General features: G+C 35.6%; 1 protein-coding gene across 3 annotated transcripts in view; it reads right to left on the bottom strand.

The window, feature by feature from the left end:
• Positions 1-13828, bottom strand: part of SLAIN2 (SLAIN motif family member 2) — a 78575-nt gene that overhangs the window by 22700 nt on the left and 42047 nt on the right. For 2 of the 3 annotated variants that reach the window (XM_082837780.1, XM_082837782.1), the window contains 3 exons: positions 11128-11487; positions 9247-9384; positions 1471-1548 (listed from right to left, as the gene is read on the bottom strand). In XM_082837780.1, the coding sequence (XP_082693906.1) occupies positions 1471-1548; positions 9247-9384; positions 11128-11487 (576 nt within the window). The remainder of the gene's footprint in view (positions 1-1470; positions 1549-9246; positions 9385-11127; positions 11488-13828) is intronic. The other variant, XM_082837781.1, reaches the window with a different exon arrangement.

Genomic DNA, 13828 nt, shown 5'->3' with positions numbered 1-13828 from the left:
TCCACAGGCGTCCCCCACCCCCGCAAAAAAAATCAGCCAGAAGTTATGATCTTCTCGATCTAATAAATAGTAACGTAAAATCTTCAAGTAAAATTTTTAAATTATATAAGCGTACCTAATGCCAAAAAACATTATGAAGCAGCTTATAGAGGCATACAAAAAATAAAATTTATATAAACTTAAAATCCTCTCTTGCCCTGGTATAGATACTACAATCCTTTTATAATCATCTGTTTTCACCTACCTTCTACACCTAGAAGTACTCAAAAGTATCTGGAAATCTCAAAAAAGAGGTTTAAGGTCCTCAAATAATTTAAGAACCGTTTCTATAATGATCCTTAATAAATCACCTTCTTCTCCATCAAAAGAGCGTAATCTATTCAGTTTGTTATTATTTCTGACAGTGGCACCAAAACAGACCCCTACTGGAGGCCTATAATCAGCCCCTGACATCCAAAACACAAACATTCCAACATTCTACTTTTCTATTTGACTATTCTCTTTTCTTTGGATTCTAATATCTAAAACTATTTCCTTAAATTATACTTAATCCACCAAATCATTGCTAAAACATCTGCATTAGTGAACTTGCTGAAGTACCTATTTCAGTACTTTTATAACCATATTAACTAAATCATTTTTTCAACAAATCAAATCCCAAACCTCCTCTTTCCATATAATGTCCTGTTAGTGTTTTATCCTTCTTATATATATCTTTGTTATTTATTGAGTTCTGAAGCTACCAGGAAATCTACATGTCCTGGATAGGGGAAATATTTTTCCTCCTTGCCTATATTTGTTCTGTACCATTTCCTCTGAGGCTTCTATTCATTCTTATTACTGCTGGTCTATCTAATCCCACAGTGTTTCTCCCAATTCTACTTCTTCCTAGCTGTCCATACATCCAATCTCTTGAAACCAACATGATAACTTTGATGTCAACCTTCATATATTTCTTCAGCTGTCAGTTCTTACAAAAGCTACCATTCCATGAATATTCCAAACATCATCAGTTAACAACTCTGCTTTAACGTCAATCAATTTCTAATATGAAAACATGCTTGTTTCATCCTACAGATAAGTAAATCCAAAAACCAAAGACAGAAGAAAAAACATAACATACAGAATGTCTGGCATTTGGTTCATTTTAAAGCATTTATTAGTTTACCTAACAAAGTTAAAACAATAACCTTCAGTTTTAGGTAAGAAAAATGATAAATTCTCTAATATTAAATGCTATATATCACTTATTCCTTTTAGAATTGCAACCCAATACATACCTCTGTAGAAAATGAGTTTCTTCTGGATTTATCCAAGTAACAGAGAATGAATACATATTATTTTAGTATTAAAAAAAAAAGACTAAAATGTGCCTTATAGACATCACTGACTCAGTATGCCAAAAGGTAAAAGATTTAACTAACTTGACCATTTGCTGAAATTTAAAACTTAGTAAGAGGCTGTAGTTACCTCTTTTTGTAGATGAAGTTTGAAGCAACTGTTTGGCTTTGAGGGAAGTACGAGGCAAATTTTTCAGCCTTTGCGAAGCTGTTGAAAAATAAGGAACTGTAATATTTGCCTGGAAGGACAAGATAAAGACTATAGCTTCTGTAAACTTGAATATTTTAATACAAACTTGAAAATTTATCAAGGAACAGATAAGGTGAGACTATGTTAGAATCCTAGAAGCAGAGGAATCTTAAAGTGATGCTTAGTGCATTAAGTTGGAAAAGAAAGGGAATGGAAACCTTAGTGCAAAGTGCATACTTTCCAAAATTATTTCTTATAGATGAGAAAATCTATAATATGTAAACCAATCAAAATATCAAAGAGAAAACAAACCACCAGCAAACATGCTACAGGATGCAAAGAATACAAAGCTAATAAGTAAAGTGATGAACGCAAGCACACAGTACAGAAAAAAAAATAAACGTAGTACTTGTTCAGCGCAAAAAGCAGACTTTGGCAAAGCAGTTATTGTTAGATGAACTGTCCTAACATGAAATAGTAATCCCCATACTCAAAAAGGAGAAGAAAACTCAGAACCAGGCAGGTCCTCAAGGGAGTAAACAATCTAGTTGCTTTAATATGTTCAACATCATCTTGCCGTAGAATTCAACTAATTGCACTTTAGACTTTGAGTAGCAACATATCTGGACTATGCACACATGCATACGGGGTGGGCAGGGGTGTGTATGTGTTGGGGTTGAGGGATTTGTAAGAGTCAGAGCATCTGGTTTTTAAAGTGATCAATGAGGAGTTCTAAGCTTTCTTTGTAACTCCTAATCTATTAACTGCAGCGAAACTCTCATAACCGGCAATTAAGCAGCAGTTTAGAGCCATCTGGAGTTAAATCTCCTTGGCTCCAATGAACTGATGATTCCCACATGTACCAGTGCAGTCACCTATTTAAGTGGCTCTAAAATGTCATTCTACCCATTTGAAAGTCAGACTTCATACACCTCTAGGATTTATATGCAATGCCCCCAACCCGCCCCCAAAAAGAGATCTCAAACCATAAATCTGGCCAGAGTTTAAACAATCATTGGGTTGATAAATGGATTACTTGATATATCACCAAAAAGAATTAAGGAGAATTTTTCTTTCCCTCTATTGCTTAACCGTATCAATGCTGATAGGATTTTCTCACTGTCTAATAGTAAACATTTTTAAAAAGTACCAAATGCATTTGATTTCAATTTCTGTAACACTTACTACAACACATTACTGCTGCTAAACAATATTGTATGCCAATTTAAGTTAAATATATTGCCAGGCAGACAAGCAAAAAATTCTCCAAACCTAAAAAACACCAATTTTATAATGCATTACCTCATATCTATCCCACAGAAATATAGGATGCTATCGTCATTGAATATTCTTCATTTACATATTTATTCATACATGCTTTCAACCATTCATATTTTCATTCATTCACTCATTCATTCATTCCTGCTTTCTTTCATTCTTTCAAGTAATTATCTACTTTATTAGAGGCACTGTTTTAGGAACAATGGATTCAGTATCCAGCTAGATAGACAAAGTTCCTACTTTCATGTAACTAAGATTTTAGGGAAGGGGAAACAATAAACAAAGAGTAAAATATATGGCCTGCAAGATGGTGATAGCTGCTAAGGAGAATATTAAGTAGGAAAGGGGGACAAGAAGTAGGAAATTTAAGTTGCAATTACAAATAGAGTCATCAGGAAATATTTCCCTGAGATGGCATTTGCCCAAAGATCTGAAGGAAGAGAGGAAGTGAGCCATACAGATATCAGGGGAATGCATTCGATATGGAAGGAAAAGCAGCAGTAAGGACCTGAGGTAGGAGTGTGCCTGCTATATTTGAAGAACAGAAGTAGGCCATGGTGATTGGAGTGGAGTAAATGAGGGCAAAAGGTAACCAACTGTACATACACTGGCAATCCACAGTATCTATTAACTATTAAAATTTTTTAAACGAGGGTTTAACATATCACCTCTAATCAACTGTCCTGGAAAGATCTTATTTAAATTAATAGCTACAATAACTCCAATGGACCTTATTTATCCCTCAAGTTTCATGGGTGATGCCACAAGAACAGCATCTACAGACAAGTGAAAACTGTCCAACAATAAGTCAAAGAATCAGATAGGATCCTGTTTATAGCAAATAGGATCAGGCAGTATACTCTAAATTTGCCTGATACAGATGGAATGAAATGAATGATCTTCATGAGATACCACAAAGTCACATAATGTTACTCAAACAAGAACAAAAACTAAATTTTAATCTGAATTATCAATCGTAATTTGATCTGTTTTCTAATGACGAAACCACTTTTTATTTATTTATTTTGTCCGCACAGCTTGCGGGATCTTAGTTCCCCAACCGGGATCAAACCCAGGCCCAGGCAGTGAAAGTGTCAAGTCCTAACCACTGGACCGCCAGAGAAGTCCCCAAAATCACTTTTTAAAGATAAATTATAGTAGTTAAACTGAAAGTCTCCAAATCCTTCTAGAACTTTAATCCATTCTCCACATTGCTACCAGACTGAGTTTCTTAAGAAGTAACCCTGATTAAAAGCCTATGATGGCTCGCCATGCTTATAAGATGAAATCTAAACTCCTTAATATGAAATTTATTTGAATCATTTATTTTTTTGGCTGCACCGCGCGGCTCGTGGGATCTTAGTTCCCTGACCAGGGATCGAACCCGCACCCTCGGCAATGAAAGCGTGCAGTCTTAACCACTGGACCGCCGGGGAATTCCCAACATGATATTTAAAAGCTCCCACAATCTAACCCCTACCTACATCTCTCGTCCTTGGTCACTGCACCAACTAACCATCCTGTGACCCACACTTTAGTCAAACAAAACCACTATAATCAGGGTGCCATTCTTAAGACTTCATTACTGGTCCCACTGTTTGGAAAACTTATACTTCCTTTCCTCGTGTGACAACTCCTCCAGAGTTGGCTGAGACATCTTTCAATACCTTTCCTGAAAACCTCTTCATACCTGCTGTGTAATGCCTCTCCTGTTCCCACATCACTTCCTGCCTATCACTTCCTCTTTTCGAAGGCATGAGCTGTCTCTTTCACATTTATATTCCCAATGCTTGGAACATATACACCCAATAAATATCTGCTGAATAATTAAGAAACACATAAGTGACTGAGTACTGGATAAAATCCAGAGATTCAAACTAAATATTCGAGATCCTCCACAGCTGAGGTCCAATTGAGTGGTTCTCAAACTTAAATATGCCAGAGTCAGCTAAGACACTTCTAAAAAATAGATTCTGGGTCCCCATCCTAGATGTATTCAATCAACATTTCCAGAAGTAAAGGTCAGAAAAACTACATTTATAAAATCTCTTCGTGATAACTGACAACATCATTACACTACTTATCCTTAAACAGGAGTTCTACAAGTATCTCACTCATTTGTACATTAGCCAATTACACAGATTTATCATGACTTATTTATTTCAATTTATATTTCATAATTATATAAAATTTGAGTGTAACCTTTTAGTGTTTTGGTTACAAGTGAAATCTGGATGAGAATTCCTTCCCCATGGGCCTAAGTGCAGTCTGGCCTATGTATAAGCTGACAACTGCCCTGGACACTTCCTCTTCAGTGAGAGGTCCAGAGTACAATACTGATCCTATACATCTCTTCTTTGGGAGTATACTCTGTATCCTATTCAAATATATTCTTCCATTTAGTTAAATGTAAGCAAGCAAGTGGATAAATATTACAATGACTTATTTTACTCTTGTGGTAATTCACAAAGTATTTATAGTTCGGTCTCAAATCATGCTCCAGTAGAGTCATCCAAGAATATTTTCCAAGATGCCTCCTCATTTGAAATTAGGTCAGCATGATGTAATCCAAACAATGATTGGGAGGAAGTCAGGAGACTCATGGAGGAGTTGAGAAGAGGGAGTAATTTGGCTTGGTTTTGCCACTTTTCTAGTTACTTGACATTGTACATATAATTTATATGGGTCTTTCTCCCTCTCTATAAAAATGAAAAATGAGATGTTGTGAGGTTCAAATGGGACAATACATGTGAAAGTAAACTCATACTACTTTTTATAAAACCAGCAGATTGCCTTGGGTTTTTCTCTCTTCTCTTATTTCTGAACCAGTAATTCCTATATTTTTCTGAAAATTAAACTTTCTATTAAACCTGTGCTCCAGTGGTCTTAGAAAGCAAGCACTAGTCTTTTGAAAAACTGTCGATGAGAAACATTCCTTCCTTTAACTGGAGAATCTGAGAAAATTACATGTATCCATGATCTCTGCAATGCTCTGGTTTTCTTAAACTTTTTAAGTTACTCATATTTTCCAAATATAAAAGTCAAGAATTGGTAATAGCTATCAAAATGAAAATATATTAGAACTCTCATAATATTCATATTTGAATGCCAACATCCACAATAATGCAGCCATAGCAAATAAGCATATAAAAATAGTGATTGGCATAGTAACAAGGCAAAAGAAGTGGTCCCTTAGGTGGAAATAAAGCAACCTTGCAAAGTTAGGTTCATGCAGACCAGCAACTAAGAACCAAAGCTTTACCACTTAAGAGCTGGAAAAATACTTGTAAGAAAATAAAATGCAGCAAATATATAAACTTGGTTTATATAAAATATTTAAAATGCTAATTCATATATAAAACTTGCCATTGTAATATCTGTACATAATTATATATCAAAATAAAAAGGTTATTATGAAAACAGTACACCTATATACACACACTAGTTAAAACACACATATATATTATGTATCAAAGATGTCTGTAAAATTTTCAGAAAAATAGGTAACACTTTATTTTGCTTTATATTAACTTTAAACAAAACGTTTTAAATTTTTTTTTCTTTTTTTTGGGCCGTGCCGCACGGCTTCCGTTATCTTAGTTCCCCAACCAGGGACTGAACCTGGGGCCACGGCAGTGAAAGCCCAAGTCCTAACTACTGGACCTCCAAGGAACTCTCAAGTTTTAAATATTTTTATAAAATAAACTTTATTAATTTTAACCTGCCAATATTCTGGATTTACTACTTTCCAAATACGTTTTTGTGAGTAGTGTGATTCTATACTAAAATAAATATTTGTGACATTTTCATCATAAATAAACTTCACTACAGCTACATATATAAAAATAAACAAGTATATGCAATTTTTAAAACAGGATGGTACCTTACTTTTTCTTCTGCCTATACATTATTCAAATATTGAAATACGACTATGAAACAGTATACATATATCCCACTTAAAAGTAAATTAGTGATTAGAATCTCATTATGTTTCTTTATGTATTTTTCTTAATTATCTACTTCTGGGGAAAAAGAAAAAAATAATTTACCTACAGGAAAAAAAAATTCTAGGGAATCAGCAGTTGATTATACAATGGTAATTCTACCACTAGAGAAGGTGAGTAGTTATCATAAAGTTTAAGATATGGTCAATATATTCTTTTTTTATTAACATTTTTATCCTAGGTTCTCAATCTTTTATTGTTCCTTCTCTTTTTGTAAAGAGTTATTTTTCATTTCCATACAGCTTTAAGATGCTAGAATAGTTTAAATAAACAAACAGCATGTATGAGGGCATGACGGAACAAATGTGAGTAAAGATTTGGTACTGACAATAATGGAATGAGGTAAAAAGGATATAGATATAGCTGGTTTCATCAAAGAACTGGGAAGCTGTCTGAAAATATGTCATGGAAAGATTTGAGAAATTCAGAATTTAACAATTTCAAACTAAGTATTAAAGCACCTCTGAAAGCCAAGTGAAAATGGTGTTTTGGATTATCTGTGCATAGACTGTAAAAGTGTAGCTTATAATATACGTGAGTTTTGTTACTTAATATTCTTAACGATATAAAAGTTTCTTTCCTGTTTTATTAACACTGTGGATTGCTCTTCCCAAGGGGGAAGAAAACCCCAGAAACAGGATATTATTAAATCAAATTAACTTAATTTGCAGGTTTAAAGGCACAAAACCTATCACTCACCATTTCAGCAATAACTTAGAGTTCAAACTGTATCTTTACTTTCATTTTTTAAATTTTGTGAATCTCTATTTTCTACACCATTTATGAGTACCACATGAGTACCATAACGGCACTCTTAAACACACAGTTCACATGGTCTGTGTGTTTAAAATTTAATGTGATATAAAAACATGTTTTTGCGCACCTCCATCTAAAAAAATGAGGTACCCAAATCTCTAGGTATCAGTTTTCTACAACGCCTTAAATTTTAGAGTTTATCTTAGAAAAAAAAAGAAATAATATTTCTGGATAATTTTTATGTCTTAGTACTAAACCACTGATGTGACAAATCTCTCTAAATGGGCTTTGGCTTTCAATCAGGATCAACATCGGTCTGAATCCTAACTTGCTACTTATAAGCTGTATGGTATGATAATAGATGACTTATGTAACCTTTCAAAGCTTCAATTTCCTAATTTGTAAAATGTGTTAGTAATTGAACCTACTTCATAGAATTGTTCAGAGGATTAAACAGAATTATGAATGTTTGGTACTGTACAATGTGAGTTCGATAATAAAAATAATATTATATGCAATTTGTAAATAGGGAAAATTTATCAATATATCACAAAAGTCATTTTGGTTCAAATGTATTTTTTTCTGGACTGGATTTTTGAGCCACCAAGTACCAGCAGCTTAATACAAACTACACAAAGTCAGCTAAACACAATAGAGCCAAGGAAGAGTGCAAGGGGATTTAAAAAGAGTTGAATGCTTTCAAAGTTGTATTACTCAATACACAAGTTATAAATGGACAGTCAATAACCTCATGTCTGTATCACTTCTTTGTCACAGCTTTGAGGAAATGAAGGAACACATCACAGTGACCACTTCAACCACTGACAGTAAACATGCTACAAAGGAACTGAATGAATCAAACTACAAAACTGATGTGAACTGTGGGATAGAAGGCATGCATATTGAGCATTTCTAAGATTGTAGAAATAACTCTGATAGTTGTTTAAAACTGGTTTGACTGCATGCTCATATCTACCCTACTTAATACGCAATACTTTTTGGAAAGTATTCAATTCTGTTTTAGTCTCTCTGTAAAGTACAGAGTGCCATCTACTCCCACATCACTTCTTAGCTCAGTTTGGCCACTTTGTCTTAGAAGTTCCTTCTGCATGATTATCTGATCTTTGTTTATGGTGCATATGTCTCCTTAATTCAACGGTCTCAATGTTCCTTTCCATCAGGTTACCTTCAACTTTTTTTAAAAATGAAATTCTACATTTGCTGGAGTATTTATTTTATTTATTAAGAATTTAACATGCCTTTAATTGTGCTATTATTTTCATGGGATCATTATTGTTTTTATTAATGTTCTAGTAAGAAAGCTCCTTGGGTTTTAAGTGGTCTGCTTCAGGACTATTTCCCCCCAAAATCCTGTCATTTTTAATGTGCAGTATTGCAGAATATAAGATTTTTAAGGCATATATATTTATACATTAAACAGCTAGAACATGCTTATTTTAGAATTCTAGAGAGACCACAGTTTCATACAGATTTAAGTATTGATACAATTGGGTATTTCATAGGGACAAATTTTAAATTTTAATATAGCTATGATCATCTTATAGCAATTGATAATCACTACATTTTACTATAGTTTAATACAGCTATTCAGCACAAAATTAAAATCTACAATTTTCATTTATCTTTAAATAACTGATACATAAAAGATACTTACTGGCTGAAGCCTGAGGTTGCATGCGAGGTATTCCTCCATTTGGCACTTGAAAATTTGAGTCACTTCTGCTGCTTTTCACTGAGTCAACTTGTGTACTGGATGTTCGGGATAGGTTTGGAAGACTGCGTCTTAGTTTTTCTATGACAACAGAAATTTAATTAAAAGAAAAAATCAAAACATTCTTTCCGATGAAGAAAATTAAAATGTTAATTAACATTCAAAAATCAAATTCTTGGGCCTCTCTGTAGTGCAGTGGTTAAGAATTCACCTGCCAATGCAGGGAACACAGGTTTGAGCCCTGGTCTGGGAAGATCCCACATGCCATGGAGCAACTAAGCCTGTGCCCCACAACTACTGAGCCTGTGTTCTAGAGCCTGCAAGACACAACTACTGAGCCCATGCACCTAGAGCCCGTGCTCTGCAACAAGAGAAGCCACCGCAATGAGAAGCCTGAGTAGCGCAACGAAGAGTAGCCCCTGCTTGCCGCAACTAGAGAAAGCCCGCCTACAGCAACAAAGACCCAACACAGCCAAAAATAAAAATTAAATAAAATAAATAAATTAAAAAAAAATAAAATTCTTTATTTAAGTGTTATGCATATTTTAGAAGAGCTAACAGGAAGTACACGTCTTATAAAAATAAACAATACAGTTTCTATAAATGGGTAGAACTGTTAAAAAGAACCATAAATTACTTAATCAAAATCTATACACAGGGACTTCCTTGGTGGCTCAGTGGTTAAGAATCCGCCTGCCAATGCAGGAGACACGGGTTTGATTCCCTGGTCCGGGAAGATCCCACATGCCACAGAGCAACTAAGCCCGTGCGCCACAACTACTGAGTCTGTGCTCTAGAGCCCTCGAGCCACAACTACTGAGCCCATATGCTGCAAGTACTGAGGCCCGCGTGCCTAGAGCCCATGCTCCGCAACAAGAGAAGCCACCACAATGAGGAGCACGCACACTGCAACGAAGAGCAGCCCCCGCTCGCCACAACTAGAGAAAGCCCGCGCGGAGCAACAAAGATCCAATGCAGCCAAAAATAAATTTAAAAAAAAAATCTATACACAGATCACTTCATGAGTATAACGAAGCAAAACTAACATAATCAAGCAAAATTAAATTCACTTCTTCCTTTATTTTTGCATTGACTCAGTATTTTTTAAATAAATTTATTTATTTTATTGTATTTATTTTTGGCTGCGTTGGGTCTTCGCTGCTGCGCGTGGGCTTTTTCTAGTTGCGGCAAGCGGGGGCTACTCTTCCTTGCGGTGCACAGGCTTCTCATTGTGGTGGCTCCTCCTGTGATGGAGCACAGGCCCTAGGCTCGTGGGCTTCAGTAGCTGTGGCTCGCAGGCTCAGTAATTGTGGCTCGGGGACTCTAGAGCACAGGCTCAGTAGTTGTGGTGCACGGGCTTAGTTGCTCCATGGCATGTGGGATCTTCCCAGACCAGGGCGCAAACCCACGTCCCCTCCATTGGCAGGCGGATTCTTAACCACTGTGCCACCAGGGAAGTCCCTGACTCAGTATTAATAAAACAATAAACTGTCTAAATTGTTGATCTACTTTCTAAAATACAGAACCTTGGTAAAAATTGTTACTTTCATACTGGAATATGAAGGACAAATTTTTTTTTTTTTTTTTTGCGGTACGCGGGCCTCTCACTGTTGTGGCCTCTCCCATTGCGGAGCACAGGCTCTGGACGCGCAGGCTCAGCGGCCATGGCTCAACGGGCCCAGCCGCTCCGCGGCACGTGGGATCTTTCCAGACCGCGGCACGAACCCACGTCCCCTGCATCAGCAGCATCGGCAGGCGGACTCTCAACCACTGGGCCACCAGGGAAGCCCTGAAGGACAAAGTTTTTCCAGACATTATAGTTACCTTCATTTTTAACACTGGTTGTCTGTAAATCTGTGGGATGGCCTTGAAGGGAAAGGCGAGGTTGCTGTAAGCGGCTAATCATAGGCTGTGGGGACACTCTACTATATTCTATTCCCCGAGCAGGAGATCGAGAACGAGGTGAATTTCGGGGTGACTGCTTAGGTGATGGTCGAGGTGAATTGCGTGGTGATGGTGAAAACCTGTTAACAGCAGGGTATACTGCATGATGCATATTGTCATCTTCATCATCTAAACTTTGTGCATCAAGTTCCTGATCACTAAAAGTACCCCGTCTTGTAGAATTGCAAGATGAACCAGAACTGCGCCGAGACGCGGTGGCTGCATATTCTTGCCGGAGACCTGACAATAATGAATGTGTTATTTTATTTCTTTAGTTTTATTTTTAAACATTTAAATATTTTTTAAGGTTTAAAAGCAAAAGATTATCATTTAGAAATTCAAATAGGGTATAACGTGTAAAGGAAAACTCCCTTTCACTTGATTCACCTTAGACTTTCCCACACATAAGGATGCATATACCACATCTAAAAGGCTATTTTTAAATTAAATGAAATTCATAAATTTTTGCCCAATTTCAACATTTCTTCTTGAATCTGAAATCTATATTAAAAATAGAACAATAAATTTAAAAATATTTCTACTCCAAAAGACAGTAATCCAAATTTGAGATTAACGTTAAAGGAATACTGAAGGAAAACAATTACTGCCCAACCAGTGTAAAGAATACATCAGTGAGTAAATATACTCCCTGGATACTGAATCCTTGCATTAATCTTACTCAAGAAGATGATGAAGGAAACTTCTATCCCACTCTTAGGAATTCAATACTTGGACACAAACATAATTTCAGTTGTTTCATAACCTAAGAGACTTCAATAAAACAAGATAAATTCTAAGCCATCAAGTAAGAATTTTCAAAGGAGGCCCTTAATTATATTGATACCTCCAGAAATACCCAAGCAACCTTAGGAGCCCTTCAAATAGTATAAAACCTTCTAGAATAAAAACAAATGCTGATAGATATTCAACGAGAAAAAAAATTACAATTGAAAAAATGTATGGAATTTAGATAACATTTTGAGGAAGTCCTGCTAACTATTGGCAGTTTAGCCCAAAAGATCTGTTCTAGAGAATTATCAAACTTTTAAGTTATATATTCATTCACAGAAAGTGATATCAACATGGTTCCCCAAAGTAGTGGATGAGAATCACACCAAGGTACCTGTAAAACTAGATTCCTAGGGCCCGTCTAGCCCTTTGGTCAGGTTTGGGGACCACTGTAGTAACCAACAAATTACTTAGTGTCATGTTATAGCAAACATGGCACTAAAGTCACCTAGCAAAAGATGACAGACCAGTGAGAAGAGCGGTGTTTCAAAAAAGAAAAATCCAGATCCCAATGCAGGTTCTCCATTAACAAGGGGGTCTTAGGGAAGTCACAACCACTATGGGATTGTGTGTTTCTCATTTTAAAAATGAGGGAGCTTAACCAGGCAAACGCCCAAATCTGTTACTCTTCATTTTTGTTACCAAAGAATGGGAGAAACAATGTTGTAAAAAGGAAAATCATTCTCTCTTTAAAAAAAAAAAAAAAAAAAAAAAAAAGCTGGTGTTTTCAAGGAGGTATCACACACATTTTCAGCATTTTTTGTTTTATTTTTTAAAAAATTCACCAGGAAAAGAAATATTTGTGCGTGTGAATAGCTTAGAAAGGATTTTTCAAGTAAGACTAAAATTTCTATTATGCATTACCAACACACAATATGAAAACTACAGCAAATAGCTGGTTGAATTTCTAACAAAATACTGCAGTCTAAAAAGTCTGGATTCAAAGAAGAAATGAGTGAGTTTATTCTAACTGGTAGTTACACAGCATTCTTTATTCTTTTTTCACATCCATGATAGTAAGTAACCCCTCACTAGCTGACAATACCATACTCCCAGTGAGGAGTTACATACACAAAGTTACAGAAGAAAAGGGTAAAATGTTATTAGTTTCTAGGGCTAAAGATAGATAAAACAAGCACCAAAGCTTTCTATCTTTCTAAGGGAAGATGTGTGAAAATGAGACAAGAATTAGCAGAGTGAGAAACATTGCAGTTTCTTAATAAATGTTATAGCTTGATAAAACTTACTACATATTTACATAAAAGAAAGGACCTAAACAGAAAAATTTTGAACTAAACTATAGCATTGCTCCATTACCTCAGCCAACTGTCAAGACTCTGAAATCTGTGTTTCAAGGATCTTTTCATTATGAAGGTTAGAGAGACTGCTTCCTTCACAGTTAAGCCTATGGCATCATACAATAAAATATACAGGCAAGAATAATACTATCACCAACATCTTACATTCAGATGAGAGTCAGGGCACTAATGAGCCCTTGAAATAGTATGAAAAATTTTGTGCGTATGCATATTTTGGGAATGACAGGGGACAACACTTTTACCAGATTCTCAAAGGTATATGTGACCTAAAAAGTTGCAAGGACCACTTTGCAAAGCAACATCACATGCTTCATTTAACTTAATGTCACAATCCCGATTTTCCCATGAAGGTCTTTTTTACAGACTACACCAAACATTCTAAGAAAGAAAATTTGCCCCCATGGAGAAAAAAAATGATTTGGGGGATGTGAAAAAAATCTTCGATATCATTATAGTTTGTGGCCCTTACAGTA

This window comes from Leucopleurus acutus (genome assembly GCF_964270905.1).
Source record: "Leucopleurus acutus genome assembly, chromosome: 4".
Taxonomy (NCBI): domain Eukaryota; kingdom Metazoa; phylum Chordata; class Mammalia; order Artiodactyla; family Delphinidae; genus Leucopleurus; species Leucopleurus acutus.
Note: the sequence above shows the minus strand (reverse complement) of the source record. Positions and strands in the feature narration are given on the sequence as shown.